At 42.2% G+C, this 16,626-nt stretch overlaps 1 protein-coding gene across 1 annotated transcript in view; it reads right to left on the bottom strand.

Moving 5' to 3' along the window:
• The window catches only part of LOC145406025 (uncharacterized), a 58,487-nt gene that overhangs the window by 11,403 nt on the left and 30,458 nt on the right, over positions 1 to 16,626 (bottom strand). The window contains exons 10-16 of the mRNA XM_080277211.1: positions 16,010 to 16,296; positions 13,364 to 13,529; positions 8,487 to 8,619; positions 5,250 to 5,310; positions 4,108 to 5,108; positions 2,276 to 2,730; positions 1,456 to 1,563 (exon numbers count right to left, since the gene is read on the bottom strand). Coding sequence (XP_080133337.1) covers positions 1,456 to 1,563; positions 2,276 to 2,730; positions 4,108 to 5,108; positions 5,250 to 5,310; positions 8,487 to 8,619; positions 13,364 to 13,529; positions 16,010 to 16,296 — 2,211 coding nt within the window. The remainder of the gene's footprint in view (positions 1 to 1,455; positions 1,564 to 2,275; positions 2,731 to 4,107; positions 5,109 to 5,249; positions 5,311 to 8,486; positions 8,620 to 13,363; positions 13,530 to 16,009; positions 16,297 to 16,626) is intronic.

The raw sequence follows: 16,626 nt of genomic DNA, 5'->3' as shown, positions 1-16,626 counted from the left end.
CCCGTGAATGTGGAGGGCCGCCTGTATATATAGACAAGGATTTAGTGAATCCAATACAGTATAATTATAAAGCACTACATATGTATCTGTGTAGCCTGTGTGTACATAACGTTTGTCCTCAATGCAGGGCCTAACTTATTATTAAAACAAAAAAAACAATAATAATTTGGTTTTATGCTAGGTATCCCCGAAGGGCTAAGGCGTTGCCCCTGGATAGAGGACTTTTGGACTGAAGCGTGTAGCATTTTATGACCGGATGCCCTTCCTGATGTCTACCAGTGACGCTTGGGTGGAATCGATCCTCCGACTCTTCGGTCAGAGCAGAGGCTCTAACCCACTAAGCCACGGCTATTTTTTTTTTTTTTTTTTTTTTTTAAATCTAGGACACCCTGCCCCAGGGTAGGAAAAGAGGTCTGGATGATGATGATGATGATGATGATGATGATGATGATGATGATTTAACTCGCCAACTCCCACTGACGTATCTATATGTCCACACGTTTTGTCACTATGAATCCCGTTGACGTATATAAACGCTCATCAATTGCAAGGTCCCTAATTTGCACAATTATCATATTTCGTGCATGATTTTTGGTACGTATACACAGGACACCTTCCTCTACAAAACGCCAGGCAGGGTCAATGCCTGATTTCGCATGACCTCCCCCCCCCCTCCCCGCACACCATTGTCTCGGCAATTCACCAGTTACCAGTGACCTGGCCAGTAAAGACGTCGTGTCATGGTACGAAATTCAAGGCCAGAGTGATTCCCCAATCGATGACAATGTGGAGGACAAAGTTTACGTAGCATCAGAGGAAGAAACAGTCAGAATGATGATCAGGTAATGTTGCCAAAAAAGGTCAGGTATGTTGATGTGTTTGGTGAGAGAAACAATGCTTATAATATCTATATTACTCTGTGAAAACCAATATACCCTCGTACTACAGATAAATTCGTACCAAATAAATAAATTAATACCATTTATGAGTGGTGTGGAATAGTTACCCTCCCACAAAACTCGTTTTCTTTGGAGCCAGCCTGACAGAAAGCCCAGTAAGGAAAGGGGAACTGCTACCTGTATCCAGTATTTTAAACCTCAGGTGAGCGATTTCTCTATGAATTTTTGATGTTTCTCACCAAAAGCAAAGGTTTGAGCCAAAATTCTCCCCCCCCCCCAAAAAAAAAAAAAAAAAAAAAAACCTGGTCGGGATTGGGGGGGTGGGGGGGTCATTGGTGGAAAATCAGTCAGGAAAGGGCAGGTTAAATCTAGGAAAATGAAATTCTCCACAGATGTACAACTCTAATCAGACTAGGTTTTAGGCTGAGTGTGGCCCTGTTAGTAATGAGTGAACTTCAATAACTCATGAGACAAGTGTTGACGATGCCTGCAGCCTTGTCTCATACATCACTCTTACTTAGTGGCTAACACAAAAGAATAGTGGTATATAACTCACGCAACAGTGTTGGTGACGCCCCCAGTCTCGCCACACACGTCACATTTACTAAACTGCTGAGGGTCGCCTGGGTCAGACCTCCTGCGCCCTGGCCCCGTCGATGCCCCACTGCTGTTGGTGTTGGTGGTGTTGCTGCTGCTGGTAGTGGTGAAGGTACTGCTCACACTCTGCCACCACAACAAAATGCTAAATTAATACCTTCATACCTAGCTGACAAGGGAAGCACTCAAAAATTATTCCCACAGAAATATAATATGCAATTACTGATTTACAAATTCAGGTCCCTGTTTTATTACTAGGTATGAAAAAGATAAGGCATTTTACATTTTATTCTTGTACTGCCCTACCTTGTATCTCTTTTATAACCCCATCCATATACAGATTGAACAACCATGGCGAGAGGACACATTCGTGTTTCAATCCAACACTCAAATAGAAAAGTTCACTCAATTCACTATCCACATGCAAGTGACAAAATAAAACATGAAAACTATGATTCTGTAGTTTGTCAACTTTAATTTGGCAAGATCTTTGTCCTTTTGCAGCTTATTTCCTGTAATTCAAAGGAAAATGGTAAGACATTATGGCTCAACACCCTGTCCACAAAACTTTGTAACTAGCACTATATTCTAGTGTTAGACTCTTGTTAACACTCAATGGCAAAGACAATACTACTGCTCTACATCCTCTCCACAGCACCTCATCATGACTAGCAATATACTCTAGTGTTAATCTCACATTACATCTTAGCATTCAAGATGGAGAGATGAAAATTTTTGGGACAAGTAAATGTTGACAATGTACAGAAAACAAACACAACTTTAGACTTACTGCCGAAGTGTGAGTGGTGGAGGGGGCCGAAGTGGAGCTTAGGGCTGGGGAAGTGGAGGTGGCTCCCAAGGTGGAGGAGGGGGTGGAGGAGGGAGGGGCCATGGGCTGGGTAAGAGTGTAGCCAGGAGGGAGTGGAGGGTAGCCAGCTGGAGCAGTCGTCGTCTGGTACTTGGTGTGGCTAGAGATGGTGGTGGAAGTCGGGGTGGTGTGTGAAGAAGTGGCAGTTTGAGTGGGTGTAATGGTGAAGGACTGGGTGGATGAAGGTGTGACAGTAGAACTTTGGGAGAGTGTAGGCGCAGCAGACGAGGCCTGGGTGGATGGAGGTGGGGCAGAGGCCTGACTATGTGGCGGCATGGATGAAACAGGTGTTGGGGTGATGGGTGTAGCGGTAGGAGTTAATGCAGAACCATTCTCATCCGTTGGTCGTGGCGGCAGGGGCTTGATCTGAAAAATGAAAGGTTTGTAATCATCATCTTAATTCAATTATCCATTTTCACTAGTTGTGGGAACATTTACAATGCTCTCTGAACTCAGTGGAAATATGAGTCACAAGAGAAATGAATCTCCTGGTACAATCTCCCCACCTCTTATGCTGCATGAGGTACAGAGTGGAAAATAAACAAGGTAAAGGATAGACACACACACACTGTGCCATATAGTGACACAACTAATGAACAACTCTGCTTAGTGCTTTTTGGTCATACCCTATAATAGCAGACCTGCCTAACTTTCTAATGGAAAAATGAGACTGTGAGAGTGCCTCACATTTCTCAGGGGTGTTATTACAAACACAATGCAATATTACTGCAGGTTCACAGTACTTCATCTGTTTATGCAATAATGACGCTGCTACTCCTCACCCTGTTCTAGGGTTGGAAAGGAAGTTTGGATGATGATGATCATGATGATGATGATATTATCATACTCCTTTTCTCACCTGTAAATATGTCAAACTGTGTGCTTTATGAAAGCAAAATCCTCTTTTTAATACCCCTACCACTGAAAGTGGCAGAGTCATTCTTTCCCTATATCTTCTTGTCAATCACTACAACATACTTAAACTATAGATAAATCCTAATTATTAGCCACCTTTCCAGATACTGTGCTCTGTTTTGCTGCTACATCTACAGCAAAGTAAAGAAAATTGCCTCTGCAGAATCTATTGCTGCCTAAAATGCTCATTTGCCAGTTGCCCCAATTTACAGCACCAACTGCATATGTAAGCTGTGATAATGTGATGCATATCCCTGACTTACAATCAGGGCTTCATGTACTTGCAGCCTAACTGCATCAATATCACAGAATATAGTACTGTATCATCCTATCACCAGGGTCTGAAGAGGGACATGTTCAAGCACTGGAACTGACATACTAAGATGGCAGAGCTGTTCAAATGTACAAACACCCGTGAAGTCCCTCCCATTTCCTTGAAAGAGAAACGATTGGCTGCAGCATCAACATGCTACACTCCCAAAGAAAACAGTCATCTATCTACAGCCAGATGCCTTAATCCTGGAAGGGGTGCTGGCAAATAATCACCTCTGAAGAATAAACTACATTTTAATGTCACAAAAAGGGTCTACAGATACTCTGGTATGCTAGGCCTGAGTACTTCTCCCTGCCCAAAATTTATTGTGGGTTTTATAGCATAACACAGTGTTTAAAATACACTAATTATAAGGAAGGCTTACAAAACTGTACTGTTAGTCTTACTGCGTTATCCTGCATATCGAGCAACGTCACTGGTGATGAAAAAAAAGTGCTTAATTAAAATACAACATGTACTACCACACCATGCAAGAAAAACATTGTGCAACAAACCTTTATTCTGAAAGGTGTCACAATTTCTGATGCCATCTCACCAAGACCGTGTTTGTCCCTGTGGTGGTGTTTCTTTCGTTTCCTCCCACCCTCCAGCTCCTTGTCCTTGTCCTTTTTCTTCTTTTTGCTGCCATCACGGTGCTTCTTTTCTTTCCTTGGTGAGGTTGGGTCATCCTCTGCGCTGTGGAAGGACTCAGAGGTGGGAGAGTGGAGGGAAGAGGCAGAGGGTAAGGATTCTACACTGGTGTCCAAGTGGATGGCTGAGGCTGAGCGATGTCTGCCAACAATGTCAGGGGCATCTGTACAAGGATACCCATGAGGGCAACCAGAGCCAGGTTCGGGTTCCCCAGGAGGCTCTGTTGGCCCTTCAGCAACTTCAATCTGGTGTCTTCGAGTACGGGCTGGGGAGGGGAGCTGAGGGAGACAGGACACCTCCTCAGTTCTCTGCTTGGCAATGTCTGAGGCTGCATGTGGGGATGCACTGAAAGGCACAGTGTCACTCTGGCCACGTCGAGTTTTGCCAAGGACAGAGACGTCTGATGTGGGTGTGGGTGCAGCCGTGGAGGTGGCTGCAATGGTGGCTGGGTCACTCTGGCCACGTCGAGTTTTACTGAGAACTGGGATATCTGGTACATGAGTGGGTGGGGTGGTGGTGGTGGGTGGGGTGGGTGTGGTCACTGGGGAAGCTGCTGTGGTATATGTTGCAGTGGGCACCACATCTCCGGCCCCTCTCCTGGCCCTACCAGCACGTGTCTCCTGTGCAGTGTCTACAACAGGTGTGGTTTCCTCGGCACCTTTACTTTTGTTAGCCACACTCTCCTCAGCTGCCTTGGCAGCATCCACAGCTGTAACTTCACCTTCTCCTTGAGACTTCCTTCTCTTCTTGGTTGGGGTGGGTTTCTTGGTGTCCGAGCTGCGCCTCCTCTTGCCAGGCAGCTCAGGTGGGGTAGTGGTGGGTGAGACTACACTGGGATGGTAGAGGTGAGGAGATGGATTCTCTCCTGAACAAGTGCTCACTGTACTACCCAAGTTGCCTGTTTGATTGCCGCTGCCACCACTGCCACCTCCACCACCACTGCTGCTGCCACCACTGCCACCACCACCACCTCCACCACCACTACCACCACCTCCTCCACCACCACCAGCAGTGGCAGCAACACCACTTGAACTGACTCCCTGGTTCTTCTCTGGACTTTCACTCACCTACAAAAAATAACATTTGTCATGATTATAGAATGTCTGATGATTTCAGCACCATGAAGTTGACATAGGATTTATGGCCACTGGGGACTTCAATAGCATGCCTTCAACACTGTCACTCTCTGGCACCAAGACACTGTGCTACCAGGAAACTTTAATACCAGGAATTTTCAGCATCATGAAACTTCAGCACCAGGAAAATCTGGCATTGTTAATTTTTGATACCAGGAATTATTGACATTAAAGTATTTTTGCCACCATGGCATTACAGTATACTGTACCTGTAAATTTACCTAATCTTTCTACACCCTGTCATTCAGTCAACAGCCTGAGTCAGTCCTTAGCAGGATGAAGGCATCTCCCAACTTCATCCACTCTTACCTACCTCCTGTTTGCCAGCTGCATCCACTCTCAGCAAAATTCCAAATCTCATCTTGCCATCTTTTTCTCTTTCCTTTCTATCACTCCATCTCTGGGCTGTCAGCCAGTTACCCTGGTTGCCCATCTGTTCTGCTTTACAGTATGTACAATGAGACATGTCCACATCCATTTCTCCTTTTCCATTTTGGTGATTATATCTTCTATTTTCGTCTGGACTAAAATCCAAGATACTCTCTTTTTAACCTCCCTCTGTAACATCAAACAAAATTCACACTACTCCTCTGTCAGTGTTCCCAAGAGTATGTTCCAAAGATTCTGCTGGACTCTATAGAACTGAATCATAAGTTACAAGAAGGATACCCTGATTTTATACCTGTCTTCTACAACAAAGGCAAGTGTTTATTCTTCATGTAGTTACTTAGTTTACCTAAAGTCCTCCAATCATTCCAATTCTTTGCCTAATTATTCTGTCATAAACTGCCAACCTTGAGTATATATAATCTTCAACACATTCTAGTTCTTCATCTACTGTCACTGAAAAGGACTTAACATGTCTGTTAAAATAGCTTTTGCCTTTTTCGTTAGTATTTTCAAGTTTACCTTCAGGCTCTCCCTGTTCTGACCAACAATCATTTCTTGTTGTTTCCTCCCCTGATTCACTGAATGGGATAATGTCAGCAAGCTTACAAACAAACAAAAAAACAAACACACACACACACACACACACAAAGGAAGACATGCATACAGCATCACAAATACAGGTAAAAAAAAATATATATATATATAAAATTGGAAGTACTGTGGTGTTAAAGTCTGCCCCAGTGATGTGTAAACACACTGGGGTGAACCTGGACTAACAACTGCTATGCACCATGACAGCCACTGTTGTTGTTAATATTTCTTTTTTCTTTTTTTATGATGCACATAAAGTACAAAAACCGAGATATTCACAAAAATTCAGTAATCTTTGACCAATACAGGTACAGTATTAAGTTCAGAAGATGAAACTTTCCCAACCCAGGTTTTTCAGAAATAAAATTTGCCACCGCGTTCACTTTTCCTGGATTTTACCGTACACACTTTACTCAAAATCCTCTCACCCTGTTAAACCCCCTCCATCATCTTTATACTTGCATACCATACACACAAATGCCTACTCTTGATGACAAATACCCAATCTCCCCCCTCCAAAAATGCAGGTACTATTGCAGTTACAGTAATCCCCTTACTTTCCGGACACCCACTTTCCGAACACCCCACTTACCGGACATTGTGGGCCTGGACCTTCGGAACCCAAAAATGTCCCAAAAAAGAAAAGAATCCCCCCCAAATCCGAATTTTTTCCCACCCGTAATTTGAAATTGCTGCGCAGTGCCGAACAGCTGTTTACACCATGGCCCATTCACCGCTTCCTTCCTCCCCCCTCCCCTGTCAGGGTTGCCATTTGGTATTTTTAATTACCAAATGTGGGCCAATTTGGTAATGAAATATTCGTCTGATAATGAATCAGAATAATGCATTACCAATCGGATTTTTCATGTGTATGAGGATACACAGGATGGAGATGGTGGATTGTTTGCTCTCTCATTAATCTCCTAGCCTACATAGCGTGAAAATAATCAACATGGTGTTAATTTTATATATAAGAAAAGTGATTACATGTATTTCCACTTGTATATATAATAGATAGAGATATATAATTAGTGAAGAATAAATGCTAGCTTTACGAATTTGGTAATGAAAAGTTAAATTTGGTAATGAAAATTGAGGAGTTCGGTAATGTGGCCGTTGCGATCTGGCAATTCTGTTTCCCCGTCACCAACACGGTCCAACAGTTACTGCCTAACTTTGATCGCGAGTCGATGCTTATCGCAATGGAAGCCACATGTGCTTGTTTTTTGTGAATAAACAATGAATAAACTGCAATACCTCACCACTAGACCACATGGGAATTTACAGTGTTGTGCAGTGTTAAGAAATTAGAATTTAGAGTGCAAAGGATTAACTGTGGAGTGCAAACTGGTGGTTGAAACTGGCATGGTGCAGTTAAGAACAATGTGCAGTGTTAAAAAATTATAACTCATAGTGCAAAGAATTAAGTGCAGCACAACACTGGATTACTGTACGTGCTTCAAGAGCATTTTCACCACTGCCAAAGCCGTAGAGAAGTCGGCCACAGACGTGCTGTAAGTACCCTGGCTGAGGTACAGTCAGTTCTAATTCCTCATTCTTTGGTTCCTTCTCATTTATTTCATGCTTTATGTCCATTATTGGTGTGAACAGGGTCTTAAATAGGTTTAGATAGGTGCTATGCATGTCCGGTAGGGAGTTATTTAGGTGGCTTTCAAAGTTAGGCTGGGTTAGGGTCCTTAAGTACCAGTCCAGGAGCCAGGGGCCCACTTTCCGGACATGCCTTTGGCTCTATTAAATCGGATAGTAGAGGGATTACTTTACAATTAAAATGATGTAGTCTGGTCCACCCTAGAGGTCTGCATGGTGCAATTCACCCTGCCTGGTACTATAGCTCTATTCATCCAGGTCTTCAGGTATATAGTATGGTATTTCCTAAATATATTTAATTAAATTCTCTCCAATTTTGTTCACCATCATCATTAATATCATTAACATCTTGACCTTATTCTCCACCAAATGATGGTGAAGTACAATTCAAAAGCATGGAAAGAAACAGCATAAAATGGAAGAACTTGGAAAAGCATGTTCAGTGAAATGAGTCATACACTCATTTCACACAAATTCAAGCCTGCCACAAAATACAGAAGAAACAACAGTACACAAACCTTGGGTTCTGATGCTATGGAGGGGGAGAACTTAGCTGGCTCTTTAATATTCCTGCGTAGTCGGCGAGGAGCTGCCATGTCCACCTCAGGGGCCTTGTCAGAATCCGACGATTTGCAGCAGTCCGAGCACTGCCTATAGGACGGGACAGAAGCATCACTGCTGACTGATATGCTATAGTTTTTCAACCTTAACTCCTTCAGTACGACAACACAGTTTTTATTCCTAGCAATATGGGTAACTGATTCAGCCAGGATGCCATGCTACAAAAGACAATGCTACAACTGTATACAAATTCATAATTCATCAGACCAACCCTGGGGTATGCATCAGCAGTCAGGAATCCTCATCTCAAAAAACACAGAGATAAGACTGAAAAAGTTCAAAGGGCCGCTACAAGACGGATACCAAGCTCAAGGGATCTAAGCTACGAAGAAAGACTAGAAAAACTGAATCTGCCAACACTACAGGAGAGAAGGAAAAGAGGAGACATGATTATGCTATATAAGTGCATATCAGGGAAGGAGAAAATAGACATAAATGATTATATAACCTATGGGGAAGCATCAGCAAGAGGATGCTGCAAAAACTGCAAAAAAAGAGAGGTGATAAAGACGTAAGGAAATTCAGTTTCCCAAACAGAGCAATTGATCAATGGAATGCACTACCAAATGAAATAGTGTGTGCCAAAACAATTCACAAATTTAAGGATATGTACGATAAATATGGTTTAAGACACAGGACAGTACGAGCTTGACTCATTCCTGTAAAGATACAATTAGGTAAGAACACACACACACACACACACACACACACACATACATGGTAACTGATCAGTGGAATGCACTACCAAATGAAATAGTGTGTGCCAAAACTATTCACAAATTTAAGGATATGTACGATAAATATGGTTTAAGACATGGGACAGTACAAGCTTGACTCATTCCTGTAAACATATAATTAGATAAGAACACACACACACACAGGGTACAACATGAGCTTAGCTCAATTCCTGTATACTACAAAGAGGTAAATACAAACAGGTAAATACACACACACACACACACACTGGAGCCAACTATACATGCTTGTAGTGATGTCATGCCCAGCTAGAATCATGTTACTCAGTAATTTACAGAATCATTCGACAAAGTGGTCACACTTTTCCGTACTGTGCTACCCAAAACATTTTTAAAAACTAATGGATTTCCAGAGATGCTATGTGGGTCTTCTTATCTCCAATCAATTCATTCAGTTTTGGAGAAATCTGATTCAACTGAGTGGCTAAATACAGCCTTCATTAATCTATCCACACCAGGGGCAGTCTCTTTAGCTGAATAAAAACTGTATTGGCAGCAAAGATAAAATATTAAAGTGACATTGTGGTGAGTGTAGCCTATACACTGTATATACACTGCGGTGAGTGTAGCCTATACACTGTATATACACTGTATATGGCTAGTGAGGGAGTGATCGCCCTCTACCTACACAGATCAAAAGCCCTCGGGAGCAGAGGGGTGGCTGCTTTCTCAGGCAGAGGAACTCCTTGAGAGTGAAATGGCTGGGAAGCATGCCGGCACGTGACTGGCTACAGCATAGCTGGGTCTTTCGGGTGTGGGCAATCAGGCAAGTTAGCTGCCTACTGCGACTGCAACACATTGGCGAGGTGTTCAGGAAGTTAGCCAAAGAAACCTTGATGGACTCTGAAAGAACAATAATGGCCCCCAGTCCCGTGCAGCCCTTAAATGGGCAGGGGGTGCTAAGAATCTCACGGTTGCCTCAATTACAATCTAATTCATTTGTTAATGCAAAAAATACAATTAAAATTGGTAACTGGAATGTGAGAACGCTAAATCATGACGGTAAAATCGATGAGTTAGTGAAGGTTTTTCAAAATTACGGACTTGATGTTTGTGCTCTGACAGAAACAAGATTAACTGGAGTCGATAAGTTGGATTTGGAGGATGGTATACGTTTATTGATATCTGGCCGACAGGACGGAATGCATTATCAGGGAGTAGGATTGTTGCTGGGTTGTAAGGCAAATAAGGCTTTATGTGAGTGGGATCCTATAGATGAGCGATTATTATACGCACGGTTTAAATCAAATCATGGCAACATCAGCCTGTTTGTGTGTTATGCACCTACTAATGATGCACTCGATGAAAGGAAAGACACATTTTATGAAAAGTTGCAAGAAGGAGTAGGAAGGGTACCTAGACATGATGTTTTGATCTGCGTTGGAGACTTTAATGCAGTAATGGGCTGTTCAAATGAGGGATTTGAGGCATGTATGGGTAAGATGGGAGTTGGTAGTAGGATGAGTGAAAACGGAGTGAGGTTTGGAAGCTTCTGTCTAGCAAATGACTTAGTCATCGGGGGCACACTCTTTCAGCATTGCAATATACACAAGACAACTTGGGTGTCACCGTGTGGAAAATATAAAAATCAGATTGATCACATCGCTATCAGTAGGAGGCATAGAAGTTCTCTGCTAGATGTTCATGTTAAACGGGGAGCGGATATTGGTAGTGACCATCAACTCAGCATTGCAAAAATAAGGTTTAAACTTAAAAATCAGAAGAAGGAAAAATCTGGTGTTGGTAGATACGATATTGTTAAGCTTAGAAGGGAAGGAGAAGAAAAGGAGGAATTCAGATTAGAATGCAGAAATAGGTTTTTGGTGTTGGAAACGTTGGAAGAGGGGGAGAGAAGTGTAGATGAGATGTGGGAGGATGTGAACAAAGTTCTGCATGAGACTGCTGAATGTACGACTGGAAGGAGACATAGATTCAGGAGAAAGAAATGGATGTCAGAGGAAACGTGGGATATGATAAAAAAGAGAGGTGAGGCTAAATTGAGGAGTGAGATGCAATGCGTTGATGAACAAGAGATTGAATTAGCAAGAGCTGCGTACTGGAGTTTGAATTCAGAAGTAAGAAGGTTAGCTAGGAGAGATAAAAGAAGATGTGTGGATGAAAAGGTTGCAGAGACTGAAATCTTAATAAACAAAAATGATGGACAGAGTCAAAGAATAGCATATGAATCGATTAGAGAACTGAGTGGTAATGCAGGTAAACGCAAGGAAATACCAGTTAGAGACAGGGAAGGAAATTTATTGACCAAAGATGGAGATATTAAAAATAGATGGAAAGAGCATTTTGAGACAGTTCTTAACAGACCAATACCACCAGAAGAGGATATACCGTCTGCTCAGGAAGATTTAAATATAGAAACAGGAGAGTTGAGGCTTGCAGAAGTGGAGAAAGCAGTAAAACAGTTAAAGAATAATAAGGCACCAGGGGAGGATGGTTTATTTCCGGAAATGTTTAAAGTGGAGTGGGATAGATAAATAATGATCTTGACCAAGCAATTCAATAAGATATGGGTGACGGGGTTACTACCATCAGTTTGGAAGAATGGAATAATTCTTAAAGTTCAAGAAGGGAGACCTGAGTGAATGTGGTAATTGGAGGGGAATCTCTTTGTCACCGATAGCTTTGAAAGTTTTCAGTAGAGTGTTGTTAAATAGGTTGGAGCCGGTGGTTGAGGGTATTCTGAGGGATGAACAGGCTGGTTTTAGAAAGGGACGTGGTTGCATTGATCATATCTTTATAGTTAGGCATTTGATGCAGCAAGTTAATGAAATGAGAGTACCGTTAAGTCTTTGTTTTGTTGATTTTGAAAAGGCTTTTGATAGTGTTTCGAGAGAGACTATGGGGAAGATCATGAGACATTATGGAATACCAGAGGAGTTTGTGAGGGTCATTATGAACATGCATGAGGACACATTTTGTAAAGTGATGGTTGATGGTTGTCTGAGTGATTCGTTTGAAGTCAAGTCCGGAGTAATTCAAGGTGGTGTTCTATCGCCTTTACTATTTATATTGGTCATTGATTACATTATGAAACGCGTTGGAACAGAAACCGGTGCAGGTATACTTTGGGGAGAGAACAGGAAACTTTTGGATTTAGATTATGCAGATGATATAGTTTTGATTTGTGATGGGTCAGAAGAGATGCAGAGAGTGTTGGACTGTTTGGTGAGTGAAGGTCGTAAGGTGGGTTTGGTTATTAATTGTGGAAAAACTGAAATAATCAATATGAATATGGAAAATGCGCAGGAATGTGTAATTGGAGGTATGGTTGTAAAGCAAGTTGATAGGTTTAAATATTTAGGTACTTATTTAGCCAAGGATGGTTCTTTGAACTTTGAATTCGAGGAAAGGTTAAAGAAGGCTAATCAGGCAATGGGAATGCTTAAAAATATTTGGAATAATAACAATTTTTCTGTGCATACAAAAATCAAACTTTATAAGGTAATGGTTAGGAGTATCTTAATTTATGGACACGAGTCTTGGTACAGCACAGTGACTATGGAAAATAAATTCTTGGTGTTTGAAAATAAAGCACTTAGAAGAATATTAGGAGTTAAGTGGTGGGAAAGGATACCAAATAGTAGAATTAGAGAAATAACGGGAGTGCAGCCGATCGATGAATATGTTAGATTCTCACGATGGAAGTGGCTAGGACATGTGTATAGGAGACAGGGAATAGTACGAGGTACACCAGGGTGGGTGGCACTTGGTAGGAGAGGTAGAGGAAGGCCAAAAGAGACGTGGGTGAGGACAATGAGACGGGAAGCTGGAGATGAGTGTTGGGGAGATCTTGAGGAGTTAGCACAAGATAGGATGTGGTGGTGTGAGTTCATCGAGGCCCTATGCATCCCCGAGGGTGCCACAGGAAATGATTGATTGATTGATTGATTGACATTAAATAAGGAGGAAGGAAAAATACAAAAAGTAATGTATCAGCAAAGATGATGATGATAATGATGATAATGATCATGATGATGGTCAAAGCTCAATATTCCACTAACCATCCCATCTGTTTGGTCTTCTTGGGCATGCGCGTGAGTGGAGGGTCAAGGCAAGAGAGGTGATAGTGGTTGCCACAGGTGTCACACTCTATCAGTAAGTGCTGCTCCCTGGTGCTGTGACACACGCGACAACGCTGCAGTGATGACATACCCACACCACCCAGGTCTGGAGGCAAAAGTGAAGTACTGGTATAGTATTCTGCTGCATTCTACCTCTAACAAACTGTATTACACACTCATCATTCTCCAAATAAACAGTAAACAATAAACTCCAGCCATCCATCATCTAATCCTACATTGCCCCATGCTCCTCATGGGGCAATGTAGGATTGGAGCCGGGGCTAGGCAGTTGGTCCCGACATTTAAGATGAGAGTGACCGGCCTCACTCATCCCTGAGTGACATTACATGAGCAATCAACCTCAACCATCCCTTGGATATAAACCTTCACCAGCTCAATCCAAATGGAGTACAATAATTACCCACTAAACCACCAGGTGCCAAAATTTGGTTATATGGTTACCACCCAGTGTAGTAAATGGTTTCCTGGTGTTTAGGAAACCATTTGGCTTGTCACTCAGTGTAGAGTCACCCACAGGCAGAAGGAAGAGGAAAGAATGAAGGAAAGAAAGACAGAAGAGGGAGTGTAAAGTCACCCATAGGCAGCAAGACAAGGATAGAATGAAGGAAAGAAAGATAGAAGAGGGAGTGTGAAGTTACTGAAGGGAAGAAGAAAGAGGAGAGAATGAAGGAACTAGAAGTCTAAAATCTCTATGATCCACTGGGTTTTCATAACTTTGTCAACTATTGTACTAGGAAATGTATAAAGGATATACTGACATTCCCCTTCATAAGTCAGGCATCTCTTCTCATGATGATAAGCTTACACAACATCAGACTCTATGTAAAAAAAAAAAAAAGGTGACGGGCTATAAGGTGAATGGCACTAAAATACCACTATGCCATTAAATGCACGGATATTGTCTTAGTCTTTCAGCCTCACGAATCTCTCCTGGGTTAAATAAACTCTGGCATAAATGCAGACTACTGGTACATCTTTTGACTAATGTGGTTTGTGGAAGTTGCTTCTACCTCCTACAACTAAAAACCTCTCTCCTGAACCGAATAAAATTATCGGACATGAACCAAATTACTAAGTAGAGCACATCCTTGGCCTATACATTTTTCTCTTAACAGGTCATTATTACATCTTAGTATAAGGGCCAAAGCCCTTTTATAATCTTGCTGCAAATGAATAAAGATAGAGAGAGGAATAAATTCATCTAATATAACCATGAGTTAATGAGGTAGGTGCTGTAACCCCAAAGTGGAGGTTACAATTTATCGGACAATCTCCCAACATTTTGTAGTTGTCTGCAGTTTCACAGATGTATGTGGGTTGGCACCAACTTTCACATTCACTTTTGGTGCATCCTGCAACCTCTTGCTTGGGATCTCATTCTGTTATAATCCATTCATCTTGGTGGAGATTTTTGTCCTTTTGCAGCTTATTTCCCTTCGGTCAATAGCAGAATATTACGATACTTCAGCTCTGCATCCTCTCAACAGCACTTTTTCATGCCTAGCACAAAATTCTAGTGCTATATTCTTGTTACAACATAGCATTCAAGATGAAGATATGGCAATTTTTGGTTTAGGTAACATGACCTGTGTGCTGGGTAGACCAATGGTTAGACTGCTTACACACTTCAGGCTTGTGCATCTTTCAGTCAGCTTCTGTGTTTACATACATGTGCTGATGTGTTTCTCAGTCTTTCCTTTGCTTTTGCTCCCACTGATGCTTTTTGCACCCATTTTTGTGATTAGCTATGCACTGATTAGGCTGCTTTTATAACTATTTTCCCTCTATGATAACTGATTGTGGCTGGCCTAGATAGGAAGCCAAGGTGTCTCAGTGGTTAATGTGCTAGCAGCCCGATCTGGATATTTTGAGACTAGAGTTTAAAACCTAAACTGTGGTGCATATTTAAAACAGGTAGATATGGTATGCTCTTTCATAAGCTTGCCTGTGTTCACAATGTCTGGTCATGATGATATGAGACTGACATGCCAAAACAGACATTTCAACACTCCACATAGCTAAAATGCTATCTTTATTGGCACCTTCATCCTTCACTGCTTCTATTTCACTATCATACGGTATCAAACGTCACACATATACCTGTACTTTCTCTTTCATACCGAGTAGATCTCATAACTGTCAGCAGGGGCAAGTCTCTCCACACCACACTCCCTACACCCCTTTCTGACTCCCTGTAATTGAGATATCTTCAGCACCACCCCACATAATAATTACACCAGCCAAGAGACAAACTCCTCAGCATACTCAAGAACCTTATCCCCTATGGAAATCAAAGGTACTGGCTCAATGACACTGCCTCCCTTGTATATGGTAATAACTCTTAACCAATTATATTTTGCAACATATCATTCACACTACTGCATCTCATGTACCACCCCAGAAAAAAAAAAAAAAAATGAAGAAAGAAGTGCTACCAACCCCTTTCCTGCACATGGCATACAACTACTGATTATTTTTTATAACCCACGCCATCCACAACTACCAACCAAACCACAGTAACTATGGCTTCCTGTGGTGTCGACAAGAGGGTAACTGACTACTGACCTGGTCGAGGGGGAGGCCAGCACTCACCTCCAGGGCCTGGGTGAGTCTGGTCGCCCATCATTTTTGCTGCAGCCTTCGTGATGATGGGGCCACGCAGGCTGCCCTTGGGGAGTGGCTGTGTAGGCATTGGGGGGCTGGGAGGGTTGTGCAGGGCTGCAACTACAGGTGGCAATGGCAAAGGTCGCCCTGCAAGTCCTTTTAGCAGGTCATGTAATTCTAGAGCTTTATTCAGCAGCACATCATTGTCGGACTTCAGCACCTCACAGTCATGCTCCATATGCCGACATCTAAGGAGAGCAGAACGAGAATAAGGTATCAGACATTCTAATGGTCTGTATGATTATCAAGTAAATGACAACCAAGGAAGTAAGTAATGATTGTTGGAAGTAAAGAATATGACTGTAAATTTTAGGATGCAGTACGTGATAAAGAGAGGAAAAAGGATTAAATGCACAGAAGAGTACAGTACACACCAAACCAAAAACAACATGATGAAATGCTTCCTCTTAAGGAATATCCTGTGTTGGGACTGGGCATGGTACAGCTGTTTTCTATGCACTGGAAGCTAAACCAAGCGCCAAAACCAGGTAATTACTTTCCAGCTGTTGCTGCAAGCC

This window comes from Coenobita brevimanus, chromosome 69 (genome assembly GCF_032717465.1).
Source record: "Coenobita brevimanus isolate Jiangsu-jjx chromosome 69, ASM3271746v2, whole genome shotgun sequence".
NCBI classification, from domain to species: domain Eukaryota; kingdom Metazoa; phylum Arthropoda; class Malacostraca; order Decapoda; family Coenobitidae; genus Coenobita; species Coenobita brevimanus.
Note: the sequence above shows the minus strand (reverse complement) of the source record. Positions and strands in the feature narration are given on the sequence as shown.